The sequence below is a fragment of the Muntiacus reevesi genome, chromosome 4 (assembly GCF_963930625.1).
Source record: "Muntiacus reevesi chromosome 4, mMunRee1.1, whole genome shotgun sequence".
NCBI lineage: Eukaryota > Metazoa > Chordata > Mammalia > Artiodactyla > Cervidae > Muntiacus > Muntiacus reevesi.
Genome location: NC_089252.1, coordinates 170,907,612 through 170,929,860, shown reverse-complemented (window position 1 = coordinate 170,929,860; position 22,249 = coordinate 170,907,612). Strand labels below are relative to the sequence as shown.

Below are 22,249 nucleotides of genomic sequence, written 5' to 3'. Positions count from 1 at the left end.
CCCACCCCAGGCAAGGGCGGCCAGACGCGCGGGGGACGCGGCTGCAAAGGGCGTACAGGGTGGTGGATACAGCACGCAGGGGCGGGGAAGGGGCCTGAGGGGACCCCACCCGGGGGGCCTGCAGTGTAAACGGGGCCTGTCCAGTCCCCGGGGGCGATACTGATGGCAGCCAGACTGGGCGCGGACGCGCGCGCTGGGGAGGCAGGACCTCTATTCAAGTTCTGTGTCTTGGCCCCTGGCTGAGGTATTGAGTGTGAGGAAGGGAACGCTGGGCTAAGGAAGCGGGTCCCCCTCTCCAGGAGGCAGAGCTAGGAGATGGATGGACAGGGCGTCTGAAGGGACCAGGGCCAAATTCAATGCTACATTTAGAGAGAAAACTGCCCCCTCCTCACTCCAGCCCAGCTTGGCTTGTCGGGCGCAACGCCGGGAAATCTCAGCGCATCCCTTAGCTGGATCCCTTCTCTCCCAGCTGCTGGGGAGGCAGGGACCCAGCCCCAGTGGACGCAGACCTTCCGCCTCTCGGCGGAGGAGACGCCTGGGCCCCCGAGCAGCCACGGTCCCTAGTCTGCCCTGCCCCTCCATCTTTGGCTTCAGATCAGGAGTGACTGGGGGCAGTGGGTACTCTTGGGCATCACAGAAGGCGGCAGCAGATGGGCTGGGGTGGGTGCAGAGAGCAACTGTGGGACGGGGACACGGGAGGAAGAACAGGCTCTCCCTCGGCACACATGCAAACACATGCCTGAAACACAGAGGACAGACTAGGGCTGTGGTTTTGAAATGGACAGGAAATTAATTTGTCTCTTCCCCTAAAGGATAAAATGCTTACTTAAAAATTCATGACAAGCCTCAAAGTCAAGGGAGGGGAGAGCCAGAGGGGGAATGGCCACAGGCTCCGCCCTCCCAAAAGAAGTTAAAAGAAAGAAGCGGGTGGGGGGTTAAAGTGCGCGGTTAGGAGGCCAGGCCAGCAGGGGCGGGGCGGGGCGGGGCAGGCCGTGGGGGCAGTGCCAGCCCTTGGTTTGCATACGAGGAGCCGGGAGAGTGCAGGTCGGGCCGGGTACAGTAGTTGCTGCTTCAAGTGTTTTGCATTTGAACTTTAGGGGCGATGGGATACGGAAGGAGGGGGAAGCCCCAGGCCCCAGTGCTAAATACCCTCCCCCCTCGTCCGCTAGCTGCCCCTGAAGGGGGAGGGGGACACCCCCAGAGTGCTCACACAGTACCAGAGATTAAGGCTTCTCACTGCTGCGGGGATGGAGGGGCCGGCCGAGCAGGGAGGCAGTGATGGGCATGGAAGAGGCGGCGGGGATCTGCCTGGCAGGCGCGGGGGGAAGGGGCCTGAGGCGAGTCAGAAGGAAGAGTCAGGAGCAGCTGGCAGCAGAAGGGGGAACTGAGAGAGGGGACAGAAGAGGCGGGCGCCAGGCAGCGAGCAGTCGTGTCGGGACACTCGGCAGAAGGGGGTGCCCTGGGGGTACCAAGGGCCGGGGATGCTCCCTGTTGGTCCCAGAGCCCCGCCAGGCCAGGCCGTGTGGCCAAGGGCCGAGCAGCCACCCCCCAGCGCTTTCCCCTCCACCCCCAGCCCAGTCGCGTTCTCCTTTAAAGTGCCCTAAATGTATAGACTTTTCCTAAATAAATAGAACAAGGAATCAAGCCACCGGCGGGGGAGGGACACTGCAGGGGGCTACTCGGAGTAGCAGCCGTCTAAGCCAATGGCGCTGTGCCGCTCCTGGCTGTAGGGGCACGAGGCCCCGTGGGGCAGGGCCCCGCAGCCACCCACCGTCTTGGCTGCCGCGATGCCGCAGTTCTTGAGCAGGCTGAAGCTGAAAGGACTGACAGCGTCCTTGGGTGGGAAAGGCTTCATGGTGGAGAGGATCAAGGCCAGACAGTCTGCCACATCTTTGTTGGGGGCGCAGGCCAAGGCCGGGGTGTGACCTGTGGGGCAAAGGCGAGAACTGAGCCCAGAGTCCTGGACCCCTGGGCCCCCTCCACCCGCCCCAGGCCCTGAGCGCTCTTCTCTGCAGAGGGGAGCTGAGGCAGGCCAGCACCCCACAGGGTCACAATCGGGGGCCATGCGGGCCCTGGGGGGCTGACAAGCAGGCTGTCCGAGTGAGGGCAAAGAGCAGGGCCCGGGGACGGGAGGCTGAGGTGTGCGGGAGGTCGTCCTGAGGACCCTGCAGGCTCCACCTAGTTCCGTCAGACTCCCCTCAGAGACTCTAGCGTATCGGTGTTGGGTCCCTGCTCTGAAGAGTTCCCTTGGGAAGAAAATCCAGTTTATTAAGCAGCCAGGCTAAGAAGTCACCTCCTGAAGAGCGTCCCTGACCCCAGGCCCCACGCACCTTCTTCATCCACAGCCAGCACGGTGGCCCCGCGGCTCAGCAGGGCCTGCACCACGGAGGCCAGGCCGCTCCGGGCAGCGATGTGCAGCGGCCTGGGAAGAGAGGAGCAAGGGCGGGGTGAAGTCAAGGGGCGGCCGGCTGCCCCTCCACCCTCGGCCGGAGCAGGCACGCTGCCGGGCGAACGCCGTGAGCTCCAGAGAGCCGGGGCCCCGGGAACGGGCAGCAGCCTCCTTGCCACCTCGCCTGGCCCCCACCCCTCAGCCAAGAGCCCCCCACCCCAGGCACTCACATCTGCAGCGCGCTGTTGGTAGCATTGATAAGGCCAAGGTCTTGGGTTTCTGCCAGGATCATGAGGGCACACTTCTCATGGCCCTGAGGGAGGGGGGCAGAGAGTGAGGGCTGGAGATGTGGGAGCCGACCACGGGAGCTGAGGAGGGGCGGGGTGCACAGGGCTGCCCCACCGCAGACAGCGGCGGGCCCGGGTCCCTCCTCAGGCCCTGCCGCATTCAGAGCCCCACCAGCAGCGCGACGGTACCTTGCTACAGGCCAAGTGGAGGGCGGTGTTCTTGTTCTCATCCATCACAGTAAGGTCTGCCTTCCCTCGATAGAGCAGAAATTCTACAAGAGAAGGGAGGCAGAGAGGGGTGGCGCTCCCTTCCAGAGCCGGGCCAGACAGGCTCTTCCCGCTCTAGTCCGCGCATGTTTTGCATCCCCTCTGCAGAGGTTGAAACATTCAAAGACATGCCTCCTGCCTCCTAAGCCCCGCTGGCAGGGCTGACTCATCTCGTGAAAGCCCAGGGGGAGCACCTCCCATCCACACGGGGCCCCTACACACCCACGGCTGCAGCCTGCCCGTTCTCAGCCGCTGTCATGAGCGCGGTGCGGCCAGTGTGGTCCGTGGCGTTCACCTCGGCCTGGTGCTGCAGCAGCATCCGGAGCCCAGAGACGTTGTCTGCGAAGGCAGCGGCGTGAAGAGGGGTCCTGTGGGGAGGGGTCGGGGCAGAGTGAACCGGGAGGCCCTTTCTCCTGAGCAGAGAGAGGAAGCCAGGGGCAGCGGAGGCGTCTCCCAAGCCTCCTGCCACTCACCGTCCTTTGGCATCTCGGCTGTTCACAATCTTGGCACCCAGAGCTCCCAGCAGCATCTCTGTGGTGCTGTCCTGGCTATTAATACTGGGGGAAGAGGAAGGGTCAGCAGGAGGGGCATGGGGAAACAGACGGTCTGTCCGATGCCCACATCACAGACCCTTGGGGGGGCTGGGGCGGAGGGAGCGCCTTACACTGCACAGTGCAAAGGAGTGAAGGGGTTTCCTTCCAGATATGAAAACGGGCTGTGTTCAAGTAACAACTCCAGACAATCTTCGTGTCCTGGGGACGAGGAGGGAAGAGTGGCGATGGAGAGGATGACACCATGGCCCCTTTCACTGATCCTGTCCCATCTCTCGACACCCCATGCTACTTCCAGATCCGGAGCGACCCACGAGTCCTTGTCTGCACTCCCCACACCCCTCCGCCCCCATCTCAGCTGTCCCCGCAAAGGCCCAGAGCCACACCAGTGTAGGAGGCCCAGTGCATGGGCGAGTATCCGCTGTAATCCACCCCGGTGTCCAGGGGGTCCGTGGACAGGGCGGCCTGCAGCAGGGTCCGCAGCACCGCGGTGTGGCCGCAGGCTGAGGCCAGGTGAATGGGCGTGCGGCCCTTGAAGTCTCGGCACAGCACAAATGCGTCGTGGTCCAGCAGGGCGGCCAGGCAGTCCTCACAGCCGGTCACGGCCTGCGGGTGGCGTGGGGGTGTCGGTCCTGAGGCTGGCCCAGGAGGAGGAGCCGCTTCCCGGGCTCCAACCCCTGTCTTTGCAACAAAGATTCTAAGGACTGTTTAGTCGCTAAGTCGTGTCCCACTCTCTGCGACCCCATGGACTGCAGCACGCCAGGCTTCCCTGGTCTTCACTGTCTCAACTATCTTCAGACTCAGGTCCGTTGAGTTGGTGACGCCATCCAATCACCTCATCCTCTGTTGCCCACTTCTCCTCCTGCCCTCAATCTTTCCCAGCATCAGGGTCTCTTCTAATAGGTCTAAGTATTAAGGATCGGCATCTCCTTCCCTGACTCTATGCCACCAGACAAGCAGGATGGTGAGAGTTAACGCTGGCCCTCTGCAGTGGGAGACGAAGGAGTCAAACAACCCCACGGGATGAGGAGGTGACAGCTTTAGGGCAGGTGACGGTGGAGAAGGACCGGGCTAGTGGTATCATTATCAAACATGAGAGGGCCAGCTGGGGACCCTGGGCGGTGAGAGGGTCACTACACGCGCTCACAGAGCAAGGTGATCAGGGAGATGAGCTGCGGGCATCAGATCCTCATCCTGGAGCAGGCATGCTAACGCCCTCTAAGACTCCAGCCCCCCTACTAGACAATCTGAGATCCTACTGTGCGCTCCTGTGTCCAAGCCCGTCGGTGAGCAGCCCCACCCGAAGCCCACTCACCCCACGGTGGAGGGCGGTGCGGCCCCGGAGGTCAGCAGCGTCAGCCGTGGATCCTTTCTCTAGCAGCAGATGTACACAGTCCACGTGGCCATTCATGATGGCCAGCATCAGTGGGGTTCTACGGAGGGCGCGGGGAAAGGGTGAGGGCCTGGCAGGGCCGGGAACCCTGCACCCCGCCCCGAGCGCACACTCACTGTCCATAGGCATCCATGACATCCGTGATGTCGGCGCGTTCCCCACTGTCGATCAGCAAGTGCAGGGAGTCAGTGTGGCCAGAGGCAGCTGGGTGAGGAGGGGGCCTCAGTGTCAGGCATGGTCGGGGAAGCCCGGGCGGAGGGTGGGGGTCGTGGGAGGACCCGGGGTGGGGAGGAGTCTTGGGGGAGAGTCAGGACTTGAGGTTTCCATCCTCCTTGCCCTGGCCTGTCGCAACCCCAGTCCCTTCAGGGTTCTGCAGGGAGCTGGGGACCAGCCCCAGAGGAGGCCTGGGGTGGCAGGGGAGGGAGCAGCCCAAGGGGCTGCTTACCAGCAGCATGCAGGGGTGTCCACTTGCGTTTGCGCTCCTTGATGAGGGCAGAGGCGCCGTGGGCGGTTAGCACCTCCACACACTCAGTAGAGCCTCGCTCAGTGGCCAGGAAGAGCGCGGTCCGGCCCTTGTGGTCCCTCACATCCAGGTTCACCAGCGTCTCAGCCAGTGTCTTCAGGGCTTCACAGTGACCGTTGTAGGCCTGGAGGGGGTGGGACATCCGTGGATAAAGCTCCAGACGTGGCCCCACTCTGCTCTTGGGGCCCACGGGGAGACTCTGGGCAGCAGGCCTCCCCACGAGCTCCTTGGGCCCCTCTCAGACCACTGCCTGCTTGCCACATCCCCGCGAGAAGGCAGAAGCAAGGACGGATTCACACGTGCTGGTCCCTGTGAGCCGGCCTGGGGCGGGAGGGGACGGGGAAGGCAAGAGGAAAAGACCTGGGACTCACAGCTAAGTGCAAAGGGCTGACTGGAATGGTGCTCTCTACATCCTCCAGGCAGTTAAAGGACATTTCTAAGAGCTGCAATGGACAGAACAGGAGGTGCTGAGGTTCTGGTATTCCCAAGAAATCGCCCTTGACTCCACCCACAGCCATCCCCGAAGCCCCTGGATCGAGAGACCACAGTGGATTCAGCCACCCCTCGGCCTGAGAGTGCAGACGCAGACGCAGACCGCGTGCTGGGCCCTGGCCTGCCCCCTCCGCACGCCGGGCCCCGCGCGTACCAGCTCGAGGTTCTGTCTGTTGCCATAGGCGGCAGCATAGTGCACGGCTGTGTAGCCCTGCCTGTCCCGCAGGGAGGGGTCTGCACCGTTGTCCAGTAAGAATTCCAAACAGCTGGGGGACAGGAGCAGACGGTGAGGAAGGGACAGGCCCAGCCAGGGAGGGTGCAGTTTGGGAGGAGCAGAGGAGAGGGCAAAGGAGGCCCCCCAGGCCGAGCCGGCCCACGCCCACCCCCCACTCGTACTGGGCTAACTCCGGCCCGTCTGACCCCAGCCAGGCCCAGACCCACCGCCTCCAGGTCTGCCCTGAACCACTCTAGCGTCAGGGCCCCCTCGCCCTTCGAATGTGCTCCTAGAGACCCCGGAGCACATCCGTGAGTTACCGACCTGCTGACCGACATACTCTTCCCCACCTGCAGGCACGCTGACCCCTGCCTTCTCCTCCTGGCCCATCGGGAGCAGGCCTGCTCTCTCCCACGCGCTCCCAGCACCCTCCTCTGTGGGAGGCCCTCCCCAGCTTTCCCGACAGGTGCCTCCTCCCCAGACCCCACTCTTGCAGACCAGCGGGAACTCTACTAGCAGTAATACTAATATTGCATTCAACATTTACAACGTGTCAAACACCGCTTTAATCACTTAATCCTGACAATGATCCTTTGAGGTAGATACTGTTCTTATCCCTCCTGTGTCTGAGGAAACCGAGGCAGAGAGATTAAGTTACTTGCCAGAAGTCACACAGTTACAAGTTAGGCCTCCTGGATTTTAAATATCTTTTTGTTGTTGTTGTTAAATAAATAAACCCTTTATAACAGTCTTAAAGAAAAATTAACAGGATAATAGAGAGGTCCCATATATTCGTCACCCAATTTCCTCTATTATTAACATCTCACACTAGAAGGTATAAAATGCAGAAACTCGGGGTCATTCATCTTTCATCCTTACCACCTAGAACAGTACTTGGTGCACCTCTTAAGTAAGGACTCATTTAACGCTTGAGGAAGAAATGAATTTGTGTTTAGCTTTTCTGATCCTCTCAAGAAGACCATCCCTTTCTGGAATGAAGGAAGGATCTCTCCCACTTCTGTCTGACCCACGGTGCTTGGGTCAGGATTAAACTGCTGCTGCAGTCGGCGGCGGGGGAATAACAGGACGGGAGTCTGCGGGGCCGGGCTGGGCAGCCCGGGGGTCTTCTCTGCTACTCACAAGAAGGCCTCCTTCCTGCGGGACTCCTTCAGGGGCTCATCCTCTTCAGCATCGTGGCTGGAGGATGAGTGGGGCTCCGCCCTGGTGGAGGAGAGGGAGGAGTCTGGCGGGGTGCTCGGGCAGGACCGTGGGGCTGGGAAGGGCCGACAGGGCGCCTCACCTCCTGTAGGTGTCGGAGGCGGCGGCGTAGTGGAGGGGAGCGCAGCCTTTACAGTCGGCCTCGTTGACGCCGGCCCCGGCGGTCACCAGCGTGACAGCGCACTGGTAGCTGCCGTTGGCGGCTGCATAGTGCAGTGGGGTCCTGGGGAGAAGCGCAGGAGCGGGGAGAAAAGAATCGGGGGCAGGTCCACACGCAGCCAGAGGCGCAGCCAGAAGCTGCCCCATGATGCTCTCCCCGCTTGGTCCCCAGCTCCCCACCCTGGCCTCCATCACTTCCCCCATCACTGGTGTCTCCGATCGGGCGCCTTCTCTGCACACACACACTCCCGCACATTAACACACCTTCCAAACTTGTCTCTCCGCCTCAAGTCGGCTCCACTGCTCAACAGCAAGTTAAGACATTCAACATTCCTGAAAGGAAGGTGCGGGTGAACGAGAGAAGGCGCTTCCGGGAGGAGCCCCGGGGTTCTCCCCAGGGAGGGCGGACCTGGACAGCCCTTTCTGCCGCCTCCTTCTCACCCGCGAGAGGCGGCCGCTCTGGGCAGGAGAGGAGGAGGGGTCCAGACTGCGCCTTCGCGAGGCCTGGGCGAGAGAGGGAGGGACGAGAGCTCACCCTCCGGAAGCAGCAGCATGAAGACAGGTACGGCCAAGGTTGTCCGGCGTGTTGATGTCGAACCCAGCTGAAAGCACGTGCTCGTTGCTGAGCGAGGACACGATGCTGTAGAGCTGACCTGTGGGGCCGGAAGAGCCGCGGGTCCCCCTGAGGGCCTGGCCGGCGGGACAGGGTCCCCGCCCTCCCGCACGCCCCCGGCCAGCGCGCTCATACCCGAGGAAAGGAGCTTGCGGCAACAGTCAGAGAATCCAAAGAGGACCGCCAAGTGCAGGGGAAACATGTCGTGGATGCCGCGCCTGGGAGAAGCGGAGGGGCTCAGTCCTCGGGCGCGCCAGCTGCAGCCCCACCGCGGCCGGGCGCGGCCCCGCACTCACCGGGCGGTATCCGCGCCGTTGGTCATGAGGGTGCTGATGAGCAGCTCGTGTCCGTAGCGAGCGGCCACGTGCAGTGGCGTGTTCCCAAATTTGTCGGCGCAGTCGATCTCGCTGCCTGAAAGGGGGCAGCGCGCGCACAGCTGAACTCACCCCTGGGCTCCAGGCCGCGCCCGCGCGCTGGGGAGCCACCGTCCAGGGCGCTGGGCAGGCGGAGCAGGGCCACGTCCACAGGCGCCTGGCTCCAGGGCTCCCGGGGCCGTCCTGACTGGGGATGGCTGGGAGGTGGGCGGAGGAAGAGGGGCTCTAGAGGCGCGCTCTCTGAGGGGGGAGAAGAGGTCACAAAGTCTCCCAAGGCCATACCGTTCTGGATGAGGATCTGGGAGCGGGTGAAACGGCCGTGAATGGCAGCCATGTGCAGAGGACTCTTCCCTTCTTTGCTCTGTGGAAACACAGCATTTTTTCCCCTGGTGGAAAAGCATGGAGCGTGCCCTATTCCCCTTCCCAAAGGACACATCTTTGAAGACAGGGTGACCTCATAGGGAAATCTTCTCAACCCGCTTGCTCCTGGGAAGCCCTGGTCAACCCAGGACACAACCCAGGACTCCCCAGAGAATTATCCGGAGGGGCAGATACAGTCAGCACCCCCGAGCCAGGGTCCTCTCCCCCGAGTCCCAGACGCCTCCCTTCAGGCACCTGGTAGTTGACGTCCGCCCCGTTATTGACCAGCAGCTCCAAGCACAGCGCGCCATTGGTGGAGACTGCAGCCACATGCAGCGGCGTGAAGCCCTTGTCGTTCGGCTGGTTGACATTGGCTCCTGCATTCACCAACTCGATAGCCACAGCATCCTGGCCCAGGTAGCAGGCAATGTGCAAAGCTGTGTTTCCAAAAGCGTTGGGCTCATCAATCTGGATTTCCAGGGGTGAGGGTCAGGGGATAAGGGAGGTATCAGTTTAAACAAAGTGGAAGCCAGCACAGATAGAGTCTCAGAAATCCAACAGTGGCCTCAGACCCCTCAGGTTCCCAACCCAGACACTGAAATCAGTTTCTGCTTAAGACAAGCATTATTCAGATCCTCTCACCACATCCCCCCAACTTCCCAAACCACACCAGGAACCCCAGGACCCTCCCATTTCCCGAAGAGATTCCGAACTCCAGCTCCCTGGCCTCACCCCGAGCCCCCCGCCACGCTCTGCACTGACCTCAGCCCCCATCCGGAGCAGGTACTTCACCACTTCAATCTGGCCACTGGCAGCAGCTGTATGGAGCAGCCCATAGCCCTTGCGGTCCTTGCAGCCGAGGTCTGCGCCCCGTGCCACCAGCAGTTTCAGGACCTCCAAATGCCCTGGGAAGGGAGCGCATGCTCTCAAGGACGTGGAGGGTGAGCACCTCCAAAGGCTGCAACCCCCCATCCCCGCCCGAGGAGCCCCAAATCCTGCTCACCCCAGATCCTCCTCTCACCTAGAAAAGCCGCCCAGTGCAGAGGCTGCCGCTCCTTTTTGTCACAAACGTTCAGGCTGGCTCCCTTGTTGAGGAGCAGGTTCACCGTCTGTAGCAGGACAGCAAAGATACTTGTTCAGAGCCAGCCTCCTGCCTTCAGCGAACCTGAGAGCGCCTGAAACGGCTGAGGCAGCCCAAAGGCTCTGCTCTTGGGCAGAACAGTCTGGAGAACTGGGGGGAATGGGAAAGCAGGCGCTGAGGAGAACCGGACAGAGGTGGAAATCTGAGGCAAACTCAAGAGAGTCTTCAGGTGATCTGGCGGTTTCTGAACTCTTTCAAAGTCTTCTAAACGTGCTGAAGGACACGGACCCTCCCTTCAGGAAAAAAGCATGGAGGCAAACATCTTCCGTGCAGCTTCAGAGGTTTTATCACCCTCTTGAGGTCCAAGTCGAGGACTCCCCGCTAACCCAACCATTCATTCGGTGCTTGAGCCCGGGTATTCACATACTCATCTGGGCTGCGCCCCCCAGGCCCCGTGGCCCGCAGGCGGGGGAAGGGGAGCGGGACGGCAGGCAGGCAGGAAGCGGGCGCGGCCCTCACCTCCAGATGCCCACTGTGCACCGCGTGGTGCAGGGCGCTGCGCCCGCTCCTGTCGGCCACGTTGAGGCTGCTCAGCAGGGGGGCCAGAGCCTCGGCACACTTGGTGGCCCGGTTGGCAGCTGCCACGTGCAGCGGTGTCTGCCACAGCTTGTCCCGGGCATTCACGTCTGCCGAGTGCGCCAGCAGCAGTCCCAGCACCTTCTGCGGAGGGGCGGAGGATGAAAGAGAGGACGGGCGGAGCGGGCCGTAAACCAGCAGGAGAGGAGGCGCCAACCGGCCAGCACAGCGCGTCCGCCTCTCCCGCTACCCCAGCACAGAGTTACTCCGCGCTTTTCCAACACAGTGAGCGCTTCAATTACCCGCTTTCCATCTTCTGGATCTTCTTTGAGCTTAAAATCTTCCCTAACTTGCTGAGGAAAACATACATCTCTTCCTCAAGTCACCCGCTATCGTTTCCCAACCCATACCCTGAGAATCTTCACCCACACATACAGCCACTACGGAGCAGATCCCCACACAGAGGCTCCTGACCTCCCACCACTTTTAGGAAAGATGCAAGCTCCCACTACATTAACGCCCTGAATAGCCCCTTCTATCCTTCCATAGGCATCAAAATCATCTCCATTACCTAGGTGAGCAGATACTGGCTCCTCTCGAGGAGGAGAGGAGCTGAAATGCCCCTCCTGTTCACCACCCACCCCAATCCCATTCCCTAGTGGCTGGAGCCAGGGGAAGTGACTGCCAAGCCAAGAGGAAGGTCATCTTTTCCCGCTCTTCAGGGTTGAGGGGCCCAACTGATGAGGTATGTTTGATCCTTGCGCTGTCAACTTCCAGGCTGCCTAAGGGGCAGGGATGTCACAAACCACTCCTCCCCACCCCACCCCTCGAGCACAAGGAAAGAAATCTCAGTGCCCACAGGGGGGTCAGACTCCAAGGTGGCCCCCCTGGGAGGGATGAGTCACTAAGGCCTGGCAGCGGGGCCCCCTGCAGTCTGCCAGCCCAGTGTTAAGCTCTCCCCTGACGTCACATCAGCTGGCAACACTCAGCCCCCACCCCCCTCACCAGCCAGTTCCAGGGGTAGGAGGGAGGGGCCAAGGTCTGCTCTCCTCCCAACCTGTGGGGCAGCGCCTAAGGCGCTCCATCCCGGGTCATCCACCTTTAAGCAACTCGCCCCCTTCGGAAGGGAGCCAGGGGCGGGGAGGCCATACCTCATTTCGGGAGGCAGCAGCACGATGAAGAGGGGTCAGCCACAGTGTGTCCTTAGCGTTGACATTAGCACCTGTGGGGACACAATACGCTCTTCTGGTGGGAGTTGGAGGGCAGGTGGGGAAGAAGAGCCAGAATCAGGCCAGGAAATCTAGATGGAGACGGAACCTCGCCTGGACCCAGCTGGACCATCTTTGGATACAACAAAAAGGCTCCTCCCCCAGGCCCCTCCCTGGGGCCACACCTTCCAGCTCCCCACTTTCACCTGACATCAGTAGCAACTGGAGGATGGGGACGTCGCCTACGTAGGCAGCAGCATGCAGCGGGGTTCGCCTCTCTTGGTCCTGGTAAGGCAGAGGAGAGGAGCGGCTATGGGGTGAACTACCCCGGACCCCAAGTCTCAGCGCTCCCGGCCTTTCCCCTCAGCCTCTTCTCTGGCCTCCTAAACCCCAACCCCAGGTCAGAGCCAGGACCTAGGAGGGTGGAGTCAGGGGGTCGGGGCCACCGGCGGCGAAGCAGCCTCCCTCCAGGAGGGTGGGGGCGCTGCAGACTCGGGTGGTTCAGAAGAGAACGCCGTTCCTGGGCATCCTCAGCCCTCCCGTCTGGGCTGCGAGCCGGCCCTGCTCTGCATCCCGTGTGCAGCAGTCGCCCATCCCAGGGTGGAAGGGCTGCGGCCTCCCCCGAGCCGCGCAGACACGGAGCCGCCCCGCGCGCGGGGAGGGGTCCTGAACGCCAGGGCGGGTTACCGCTTCGCCATCCGCCCCGACCTCGGCTCACCAGCACGTTGATGTTCTCCTTCTGCGAGAGGAGCGAGCGCACTTCCTCCACATCTCGGCTGAAGATGGCCTGGACCAGGGGCGGCTGCAGGGAGAGCCGGCGCTCAGCGAGCGGGCCGGAGCGGGGCCGGGGAGGGGCGGGGGCCCCGGGGTGAGGTGGGGGGCGACGCCGCAGGGGCTCGGCTCTGGGGGCTTCCACGGCGGCTCCGCCGGCCGCCAGGCCCCCAAGGACACCGGCTCGGTTGAGGGGAGCGTGGCGTGGGGCGGGGCGGGAGCCCCGGGCTCGGGCCCAGCCTAGGCCGCACATCCCCGGGCTCGCGTGGCGGCGGCGGCGGGCCCCGGAAGGAGGAAGCGGGCGAGGGCGGGAGGGCTGACCTGGTCCGTGATGCTGAGGATCCCCATGGCCCGGCCCGGGCTCCGTCCGCATCGAGCTCCCGGCGGCGGCGGCGGCGGCTCCACCGGGGACACGGGGCGGCCCAGGCGGCGGCTGCGGCGGCGGCTGCGGGGAGAGCGCAGCCCCGCCTACCGGGGGGCGGGCGAGCGGGAGCCCGCAGCGCTCCCTGGCGGCCGTCGGGGGCCCGGCCGCAGGGCGCTTGCCGCGCAGGCCGCCCCGGGCCGCGGCGCCCTCCGCCCTCGCCGGCGGCCCCGCGGCCTGGGACCCCCACCTCGCGCCCCGGTTCCCCAGCTCCGCAGGCCGGCCGCGCCGGGCTCTTCGCGCCAGTCTGAAGCGCCCGGGGGATGCTCCACAAAGTCCTCGCGGCTACTCGGGCCTCGGCCGTCCTGCGTGCCTTCCAAACTGAGGACCAAACGGCGGGCCAGATCTCACTCAGCCCACAACGCCTCCGCCGAGCGAACGCCTCCGGTCCGCGATCGCACAGCTCGACGTTCCGCACTGACTCGGGGAAGCGGGGCGTGGAGATCTGGGGGTTGTATACGGCACCAGTCCCGGAGGCAGGGAAGGCGCGTGTCTCCGCTGGCGGTGACAAGGCTTGGGTAGAAAGGAAACAGCAAAAGTGCCCGAGCTGCAGAGGAGGGGGGAAAAAAAACCCCTCAAGGATTCTTAGCTGCAGAAAACCCCACAGAGAGGACAGGAGAGCCAGCTGGCTAGCTGGCAACGGAAGTACTCCAAGCACCAGAAGGGGGCTTTTCCATTCGCTAGTCACCCCGTCGCCGGGTTAAGGCGGCAGGGTGGCTGCATGTTAAGACTCGTCAGTTTCTCCCCAGAAAAGGGTCCAAGTACTTCTCCACTGGAGGGACCAGCGAGCAGCTAATCAGGCAAGATCTAGATGGAGGTCAACCTTCTCAAAAAGGCAAAAAGGGAGAAGAAAAGTAGATATTGAAGAATTTATATACAATTTATAAAAGATGATTCGATGTCCTGTGCAGAGCTCAGCAACTCAATGTATGCATTCTAAGGAACACATTTAGGAAAAAGAAGCATAGCACGTTGCCCACCCTGTCAAGGCAGAGGTATAAAAGCCCTCCTTTGCCTTCTGACAATCTGTGACCCTCCTCACTTTCATTGTCCTGATCCCTTGAAAAATACACAAAGGCCAGGGGTTTTTCTTGGAGAGAAAAACGGGGGAACAGGGAATAAGGAATGAGAGAGCAATTTACCTATCAGTATATACCTTTAAATTTTTAAAATTTTTACCATTTTGAGAATAAAATTCACAGTTTTACTGAAAACTTACCTCTTCCAGGAAGTCTTCCCTGGTTAACAGTTTCTTCTCGTTTTGACGGGTCTCCTTAACACTTCTATACTTAGTTTACACTGTCACCATCAGGTTGTTGTTTCAAATGTTTTTTTTTCCCCACTTTTAAAAATTGTGATATAGTTGATGCATAATATTATATGTTGCAGATGTACAACACAGTGATTCACATTTTTAAGGTTATACTTCATTTATAATTATTGTAAAATACTGGCTATATTCTCTATATTGCAGTCACAATCAAGTTTAAATTGCAGATCTTTATTGTTTTTTTCACCTTACATCTTTCACATACAGGAATCCAGTGTTTCAGAAGGGATTTTAAGCTCCTTGTTAGCCAGAGTCTTCCAACATTGGACTGTATGTTGGTTTTCTTTTCTATGAAAAAAGGACGCTCAAGGAGAGAGGTATATAGGAACAGACACTTCGTGCTTGATGATGATCATGAAGATGAGGCTGAAGAAGTGGGAACTGAAGGTAGCTTGGAATCTGATGGATACGGGTTGGGATTGGCTTTGACAGACCTTCCAGGAAGGGCTAAGCTAGGATATGGCCCAGAGGAAGAGGAGGAGGGACTACATGGCCTCCATTGCCCAAAATAGCTTTCGGTAACCTGAGGAATTGGAGTCAGAGGTTGAGCTGGGGTCACGTGCCTGGTTCTGGCTCCTGAGTGGAAGTGAACAAGGGAATTTGCCAGCAGGTCCTCTGGGCAGCTGGAAGGAGGAGGAAGGGCTAGAAGAGTTATTTTTAATATTATTCAGAGCACAGAAAGAGGATTTCCCAATAGGGAAAAAAGGGATATGATGTAGGTAACACAGTTACTTCCAGGGCTCAAGGAGATGCAAGGCGTGGGGATAAGCAGGCCTGACGTGGTCCTGAAGTCCTCTTACTCAAACTGTCCTTCTGGAGTGCACTATGTTTGGATAACTAAGCAGGTGCATGCCTGTCTTTAAGCCTCCATTTTCATTCTTCTAACAAACGACTGCTGAGGCTTCACCATTGAACTCAGCCCTATCCTAACTGCTTTGGAGGTAGAAACTTAGAAGTAATGGCTTCAGGACTTCCTTGGTGGGCAAATCCTGGTTGGGACTTGGTGGGGACTCCATGGGTGGTTGGGACTCCAAGCTTTTACTACCAAGGGCGAGAACTAAGATTCCACAAGCCTTGAGGTGCTGCCCAAAAAAAGAAAAATATATGTAATAGTAGGTGTTTTTTTCTTTACAGTAACACTGTCTATTTTTGTGTTTATAAGGTAGAAAAACATATACATGAACCTGAAACAATTACAGAATATAGAATTCAAGCTACTTTATGTGGCATTATGTGTTCACTCTAATGTGGATAGATGGATTCAGTCAAGAGGGTCTTCCTGGAGGAGGTGTGTTTTGTCAGTACTTGAAGGAAGTTATTGATGTAGAATGACAGGGAAATGGAAGTAACTTGGTTATTTCAAGTACAAGGGGTGAACTAGGAAGAGTTTAAATGGCAATAATTACCCAGTGTAATTAGTGGGGGGAGAACCAGCAAATTGACTTGGCAGGCCTGTTATACCTCCTTCGGGATTCTGCAGCAGTTAACTCGGTTAAGGCAGAGTGTTAATGAGGTCACAGTTTAGTTACGTATCCCAGTTAATTTGTCTTTTATCTGACCAGATCCTTACCCCCCACTCTACACAGCTGTCTCACATGTGAAGCCCTTAGTCAGAGGGGGTGGACGAGAAAGTGGGGTTGGAAAGAGTAAATTTGTCCCTCGAGATCATATGCCCTTTTGAGAGTGGCTCCCCATGACCATCTTCAAACTGGAAGAAGATATTGTGTTTTGTTGGCAGGGAGGGTTCTGAGGGGAAAAGAAGAAATGTTAAAAAAGAAAAAGAAATGAAATCATTCCACAATTGGGACTTCATGTGTATATAATACAAAGTTAGGATTGAAATGCCTTCCTTGCAAAATGGCAAATGTAAGCCACAGTTCAAGGGAGGATCCCTCTTCTTGAAATCCAGACAAAAGAGCCCAAACTTTACAAAATCAATCCATATCCACTGAAATCCCTCAAATAAATGTCAATCTCAAAGGGTGGGGAAGTTGGAAGGTTTATATCTGTTTTCAGGGCCTTATTTCTGGACAAGCTGTCTCTCTTCCCTTCCAGTTACAGCAAGTCCTGTATATAAAAATGAGTTCCATTTTGAGAGCGTGTTTATAAGTCCAATTTGTTTGTAAGTCCAACAAAGTTAGTCTAGGTACTCAATTAACACAACCAGCTATATAGTACTGTATGGAAACAGGTTTATAATACTTTTCACACAAATAAAACAAAAACAAAAAATAAAAGATTTTTAATCTTACAGTACAATATCTTGAAAAGTAAAGTAGTACAATACGACAGCTGGCATACCGGGGCTGGCATCATCGAGTGAAAAGCAAGAGTTACTGGCTGAAGGAGGCGGAGGAGGTGAGGGATGGTAGAGCTGAATGATCATCAGCAACTGGGGGTGAGGGCAAGCTGCAGTTTCACTCCTGCCTGACGTTGATGGCACAAGTTCTGGTTCCTTGCCGAAGTCAATTCTATCTACCTTCTTGAAAAAATGATTCAGTGATGACCAAATAGTAGCTCTTTTTTTTTTTTTTTTTTTCTCATCCTACATGACTCGGTAGCACTGGATTGCATTCTAAACGGCTGCTGCAACCTTCGTGTACCATTCTACATTCAGGTCCGGCACCTCAAAACTAACAGTGCCTCCTCAGATAAAGAAAATCCCCTTGCTGTTTCCTGCATCGTGGGTCTCTTTGCTTCTTCAGTTGCTTCTTCCCCTCGTCACTCCATTCTCTCAATTACTTTCACTTTTGTTTCCATCGCAATCCCTTGGTGCTTCTTAGCAGTACCAGCTACATCACCACCACTTGCACGCTTGGTTATGGACATCCTGGACTTGAAATAAAGATACTCTATGTGGAGAAGGAAATGGCAACCCACGCCAGTATTCTTGCCTGGAAAAGTCCATGGACAGAGGAGCCTGGCGGGCTGCAGTCCATGGGGTTACATGACTGAGCATGTGTGCACGAGGATGGAGGGAGATGGGTTGGTAGCAATAAAGTGGCAGAACAAAAAAGAAAAAAAAGATACTCTATGGTTGTCCTCTAAGCAGTACCGTACAGTACACGGAAGCACAACCACTTATAGCCACATGATCTGCCTTATGTGCCCGGGGGTGTGTGTGCACATGTGCATCTTTGAAAGTTCACAGCCTGAAGGTTTGTATGTCGTGGACTTCTGCAGATCCTAAGGGCAACACCATCATTAACCATCTCATTCTTCCACCCGCAACCCCAGGACAGTCTGGTATGTGCTCGGCCGCTCAGTCGTGACTCTTTGTGACCCCACGTATTGTAGCCCACCAGGCTCCTCTGTCCATGGAATTTTCCAAGCAAGAATTCTAGAGTGGGTTGCCATTTCCCTCCTCCAGGCGATCTGCCCGACCCAGGGATCAAACCCAGGTCTCTTCCGTCGCCTGCAATGGCAGGTGAATTCTTTACTGCTGCGCCATCTGGGAAGCAGCAGCCACACCACACTACTCAGATAAAGATTTCCTGGATGTGGGGAACATGACTAGATTTACGCTCTCAAGACTAAAGCGGGGAAGGGGGTTGCAGGGTAATAGTGTAAACATCTTTAAATGCAACAGCAAACACCACTGTTCTTAAAGTGCCCTCCACCGTGGGAGAATTGCAAGGGCTCTTGTACCCACCTAGATCTAGCCTCTAATTGTTGATTTCTCTCTCTTTTTCATCTGTTCGCCCCACTTTTATCAAGGACACTTTTTCTACCCTTGTATCACGACTGAAAGCAGTGTTGTGACATTTCCTGGCCCATGAGGTCTCACCTCTATCAAGTGCACACTTCTCCAGGCAAAGATGGTTCTCTATCTATCATAAAAGTAAGTCTGGTTCTTCTCACTTCCACTGCTTTCTATAATTATTAAGAGAAAATGATGCAAAGTCTTAGCCCAGATCCTGGAACATTAATTTTCCGTCTCAAAGCACTGCACTAGGCGCTATGCTGGCCCTAAAGATGAATGGAACTTCTAACTATAAACAAGGCAAAATATAGTACAGGCTCTAGGAGACGTGCAGAAGACCGAGGGTGTCTGCTGTTGACGCGGCCACTAAGCCGCCTCTGCGCTTGGGTATCAGGCCCGTGATCAGACCCCGCGAGCAGCTGGCCTGTTGACCTCGCTCCAGCGGCCAGTCTGCAGCTTCTCAAACACCCGCTCCAGCGCCCTCGCCCTCGCTCGCCGGAGGTGTGAAACTACATCTCCCGACAGGCCGCGTGGTCCCTTCCTTCCCCCTCTCCCGGTCCGGAGCCATGGCAACGGCGTGACGTGGGGGGTACGGGGAGCGGCGGGAGCGGCGGGAGCCGCTTCAGTTCTAGGCTGCCCGGCCGCCCGGGCGGGAGCTGGGGGAGAGCAGCCGCCGCCCCGCGCCGCCCCTGCGCCCGCCCGCCCGCGGCTCACCTCCCGCCCGCCCTCTGCCGCGAGGAGGGCGCGGCCGCTGTCAGAGCAGAGAGGGCGAGGGAGGCTCGCGCGCATGGCCTCGGCGGGCGCGCGGCGACTCCCTGCCGGGACGCGCGCCGCGGCCCGGGGCTGCTGCGGCCTCTCGACGCGCCGGGCTCCGCCCCCGGGCCCTCCGCGACCGCTGGGACCAATGAGGTGAGGGGGGGTGCGGGCGTCCGCCGGAGCCGAGGGGTCTCCCGGGACCCCGAAGTTCCGCGGCGGAGAGTTGCAGCTCTGGCTGCAAGCGCGGCGGGAGGGCGGCGGTGCCCTTCCCCTGAGGTCTAACGTGTTGCTTTGGGGAAATGCTTCTGCGAGTTACTCGCGAGGCAGTCCGCGAGGTGAGTCCACCACAGCCTGCCGGTCGCGGGTGCCCGGCATCCGCCGGCTGGCGAGGCCCCGGGGGCGGTGCGGCATCCCGAGAGTCCTCGCTCTCAGCAGGAGCGGAGCCTCCGGTCAAAGGCAGCTGGCGCTTCGCTCGCACCCCTCTTTCCCGTCTCCTCCCTCGGCACTGTCCTCAGCCGCCCTCGACCTTTCGCACTCGTGACTGCCTGGCCGGGGCGCCTGGCGGGCTGCAGCAGGTGCTAGGGGGAAAGCTGGTTAGGACGACCTTCCTCTGGGATGCGCCCCTCTTCCTCTGCGCCGGAGAACGGGTGAGGACCGCAGGGAAAGATCGTGACTGTCTCTCCTTTCCTTTTGGCCTTAGATTTCCGATTTCCTGCAGCTTCTTCTTGCCCCGGGCTGCCCGGGTCTTGGCGACTGAGCCTGGCTTGCCTCCCAGCCGCTCCTTCATGGGCTTTGCGGCCCCCTTCACCAACAAGCGAAAGGCTTACTCTGAGCGTCGGATCATGGGGTGAGCATCCTCTCCTGTCCAATATCCCTCCACATTCCTTTTCCCGACCAACAAACACCATGTCTGGGGTAGAATGTAAGGGTAGCCACAGCGGGCCACCCCACTCTCCCCAGTGGCACTGCTGACCCTTCGCCCGCCTCTGGCAGCCCTCCAACCGTAATTCCCCTCTTGGTTGCCGCGCAGGTGCTTTGTGAAACGTGCCTAGAGTTGGACAATAACATAAGACAACAGGGTACTATTTCCTTACTGACCTGACTTTAGGTATTCTGAGCAAATATGAGTTAACACTTATTGAACACAACTGCTGCCTAGCAGTTAGGCTGTTTAGGTGTTTTATCACACGTTTTCTCATTTGACCCTCTCAACAAACTTATGAATCAACTACTGTTATTACTTATGATTCACAGAGGAGATAAATGGAGACAATAATTTTCCTAGGGCCGCTTTGTCAAAAAGTTATAGAGCTGGGATCTGTGTCCCTGTGTGAATGAATCACCAGTCATCCCTGTTCTCCAGACATGGCCTTCTTAAGGATCAAAATAGATAGTAAATGCAAAAACACTCTCTAAATGGCAAGACTTGAGATGCATTAACATCATGGAAATCTGGACATTTGCTTTTGCAAAGTCATTCATGGGGGCTTATTTGGGAGCTCTAGTTCGTGAAGGCACATGATCGGTGGGCAAAGGTGTGAGGGGAGGGCGCCTGTGGCGAGGAGGAGCCTGAGCCCGCTGGCAGCTTCCTGGCCTCTGCGACCCCTTCCGCAGGTACTCAATGCAGGAGATGTACGAGGTGGTAGCCAACGTTCAGGAGTACCGTGAGTTTGTGCCCTGGTGCAAGAAGTCTCTGGTGGTATCCAGCCGCAAAGGTCACTTGAAGGCCCAGCTGGAGGTTGGCTTTCCACCTGTGGTGGAGCGTTACACTTCTGCTGTTTCCATGGTCAAACCTCACATGGTCAAGGTGAGGCTGATTGGGAGTGATTGGTCAGGGAGTTTTCTCTGTGTTCTGTGGAGTTTTTACATCCAAGGGCTATTTTGGCTTTCCTTATGATGATTTTTCTATCTCCATGTGTCAGATATTTCCCTAATATTTGAAGGAAAGGAAAACGGCTTCCAGTTCCTCCGTATAGCTTCCTACACCTGGTCTAGGTCTCATTCCGTTGTGATATTCTTTAACCACCCATCCTGTTCCAGGCTGTTTGCACTGACGGCAAGCTCTTCAACCACCTAGAGACCGTCTGGCGGTTCAGCCCTGGGATTCCTGCCTATCCCCGGACTTGCACTGTGGACTTTTCGGTGAGTCGGGAGGCCACACGGGGCCACGGCTGCGTGGTGGGGGCCGAGCCGAGGCGCTGTGACAGTTACACTCTCCGCAGGGGTGAGCCTGCATCACACTCGTAGTCTGTGCTCGGTCCTAGGGCCTCTGAGGAGATGGAAGGAACAGGAGTGGGGGGAGGAAAAGGCAATGCATAGTACCCGTGCATCGGTCAGGGGCTACCCAACATGGTTTTGAAGTTTCTGACTGTCTCTTACCCATTCCCAGATTTCCTTTGAATTTCGCTCTCTGCTGCACTCCCAGCTGGCCACCATCTTTTTTGATGAGGTTGTCAAAAAGAATGTCGCTGCCTTCGAGCGCCGGGCAGCAACCAAGTTTGGTCCAGAAACAGCTGTCCCCCGTGAACTGATGTTTCATGAGGTGCACCAGGCTTGAGGCGCAGGACTATTCCCTAGCCTCGCCTCTCCTCCCCCTCCTCCCCCAATTTTCTTATTTATTTGACTCCTGGTCCAATCTGAGAGAAGAGTCCATGTTCGTATTACTGTTCTCCCTCTCAACCCCCCCCGAAATCGGGCTCTGAGCTGGCTAGAAATGCTGGGGGAAAGAGAAGGCAAGGAGGCACGGAAAGGAGATATGCCTAGGCAAGGGTCAGGGCTATCCTGAGAGCACCACACGCCTGAAGCCTGCCACCGTCTCACACTGAATTATAGTCGCGGCTGCGCGGTCGCCTCTGAGCTCTTGTCAAGGTGCCTTAGTGTCTGACCGGGGGAAGAAAGCAGCTTTTCTTAGGACTGAAGAAATTGAACTCTTTCTTCTGACACAGAGCTGCTGGGTGGTCAATAACCTTGCCTGCCTGAAATGCCTCAGGAGGTGCCTGAGATCTGGCCGCAGCTTGAAACCCCCATGAGCTCACTCCCAGGCTGCCTGGCGAGTGGAGCAAGGGACTGTCTCAGCCATCAGGGCCCCGGAGCAAGGAGCAAGAGCACCAGCTGTGCCCCTGGGCTGTCTTCTGCTTGGCCTGAGTTTTTATAAAATGTCAATAAATTAATTGTGACAGTGTGAATCTGGCTCTTTTATATTGCTTCTTGGGGGAATAATGTAGATATAGCAGAGCAGAAGAAAGTCATGGCTTCCTTCCCTAGCGGAGTGAAGGTGCAAGAAGGCCTCCTGGACATAGCGTCCCTGCTAACTATAGTAGCACATTCTACAAGCCAGGACCTAGTACCCACTCCCTTGCCTATTTATAGACTTTTTCAGAAGGTCAGTTGCAGCAGGAGTCTCAGGACAGAGTAATCTGGTCTCAGACCTCCCACATAACTGATGCCCTCCAGACCACCTTGTAATCTGGGGGATCTGTAAGGGAGGCAGCAAAGAAGGATCGGCATTCCGCAAAGCCCCAGAGCCCTCTGGAGGGCCGGACCCTGAGCCAGCTGTCCTACCC

The 22,249-nt window shown here is 57.9% G+C and overlaps 2 protein-coding genes across 5 annotated transcripts; one reads left to right on the top strand and one right to left on the bottom strand.

Annotated features, from left to right (window-relative positions):
- Positions 1-767: 767 nt before the first annotated feature.
- On the bottom strand, positions 768-13,076 carry ANKRD52 (ankyrin repeat domain 52). 4 transcript variants are annotated; one of them, XM_065934900.1, is made up of 29 exons: positions 12,798-13,075; positions 12,424-12,507; positions 11,912-11,990; positions 11,649-11,719; positions 10,441-10,641; positions 9,862-9,949; positions 9,603-9,745; positions 9,096-9,308; positions 8,763-8,841; positions 8,403-8,517; positions 8,242-8,324; positions 8,029-8,146; positions 7,758-7,826; positions 7,417-7,557; positions 7,257-7,337; positions 6,057-6,168; positions 5,782-5,853; positions 5,333-5,534; positions 5,004-5,091; positions 4,810-4,927; positions 3,881-4,100; positions 3,608-3,695; positions 3,417-3,500; positions 3,166-3,311; positions 2,866-2,948; positions 2,620-2,702; positions 2,331-2,422; positions 1,772-1,926; positions 768-1,332 (listed from the first exon to the last, which is right to left on the bottom strand). In XM_065934900.1, exons 1-29 carry the CDS (start codon positions 12,822-12,824, stop codon positions 1,234-1,236), a joined length of 3,234 nt encoding a protein of 1,077 aa, XP_065790972.1. In that variant the 5' UTR covers positions 12,825-13,075; the 3' UTR covers positions 768-1,233. The 4 variants fall into 4 exon arrangements, with proteins under 4 accessions (XP_065790972.1, XP_065790974.1, XP_065790973.1 ...); XM_065934903.1 differs by lacking the exon at positions 768-1,332 and adding an exon at positions 2,179-2,246 and having other exon boundaries at positions 1,799-1,926; positions 12,798-13,076; XM_065934902.1 differs by lacking the exon at positions 12,424-12,507 and having other exon boundaries at positions 12,798-13,076.
- Positions 13,077-18,548: 5,472 nt separating this feature from the next.
- Positions 18,549-21,871, top strand: COQ10A (coenzyme Q10A). Its single transcript, XM_065934899.1, has 5 exons — positions 18,549-18,839; positions 19,387-19,533; positions 20,301-20,493; positions 20,727-20,828; positions 21,076-21,871. Exons 1-5 carry the CDS (start codon positions 18,718-18,720, stop codon positions 21,241-21,243), a joined length of 732 nt encoding a protein of 243 aa, XP_065790971.1. The 5' UTR covers positions 18,549-18,717; the 3' UTR covers positions 21,244-21,871.
- The last annotated feature ends 378 nt before the right edge of the window (positions 21,872-22,249 follow it).

Coding starts and splice junctions, on each gene's coding strand:
- ANKRD52 (XM_065934900.1), bottom strand. CDS start 12,824: ATGGGGATCCTCAGCATCACGGACCAG. Junction 9,950..10,440: donor TGCACAGTGGGCATCTGGAG/GTGAGGGCCGCG, acceptor GTCCTGCTACAG/ACGGTGAACCTGCTCCTCAA. Junction 7,827..8,028: donor CATGCTGCTGCTTCCGGAGG/GTGAGCTCTCGT, acceptor CCTTCCTTTCAG/GAATGTTGAATGTCTTAACT.
- COQ10A (XM_065934899.1), top strand. CDS start 18,718: ATGGCCTCGGCGGGCGCGCGGCGACTCCCTGCCGGGACGCGCGCCGCG. Junction 18,840..19,386: donor CGACCGCTGGGACCAATGAG/GTGAGGGGGGGT, acceptor TTTTGGCCTTAG/ATTTCCGATTTCCTGCAGCT. Junction 20,494..20,726: donor TCAAACCTCACATGGTCAAG/GTGAGGCTGATT, acceptor ATCCTGTTCCAG/GCTGTTTGCACTGACGGCAA.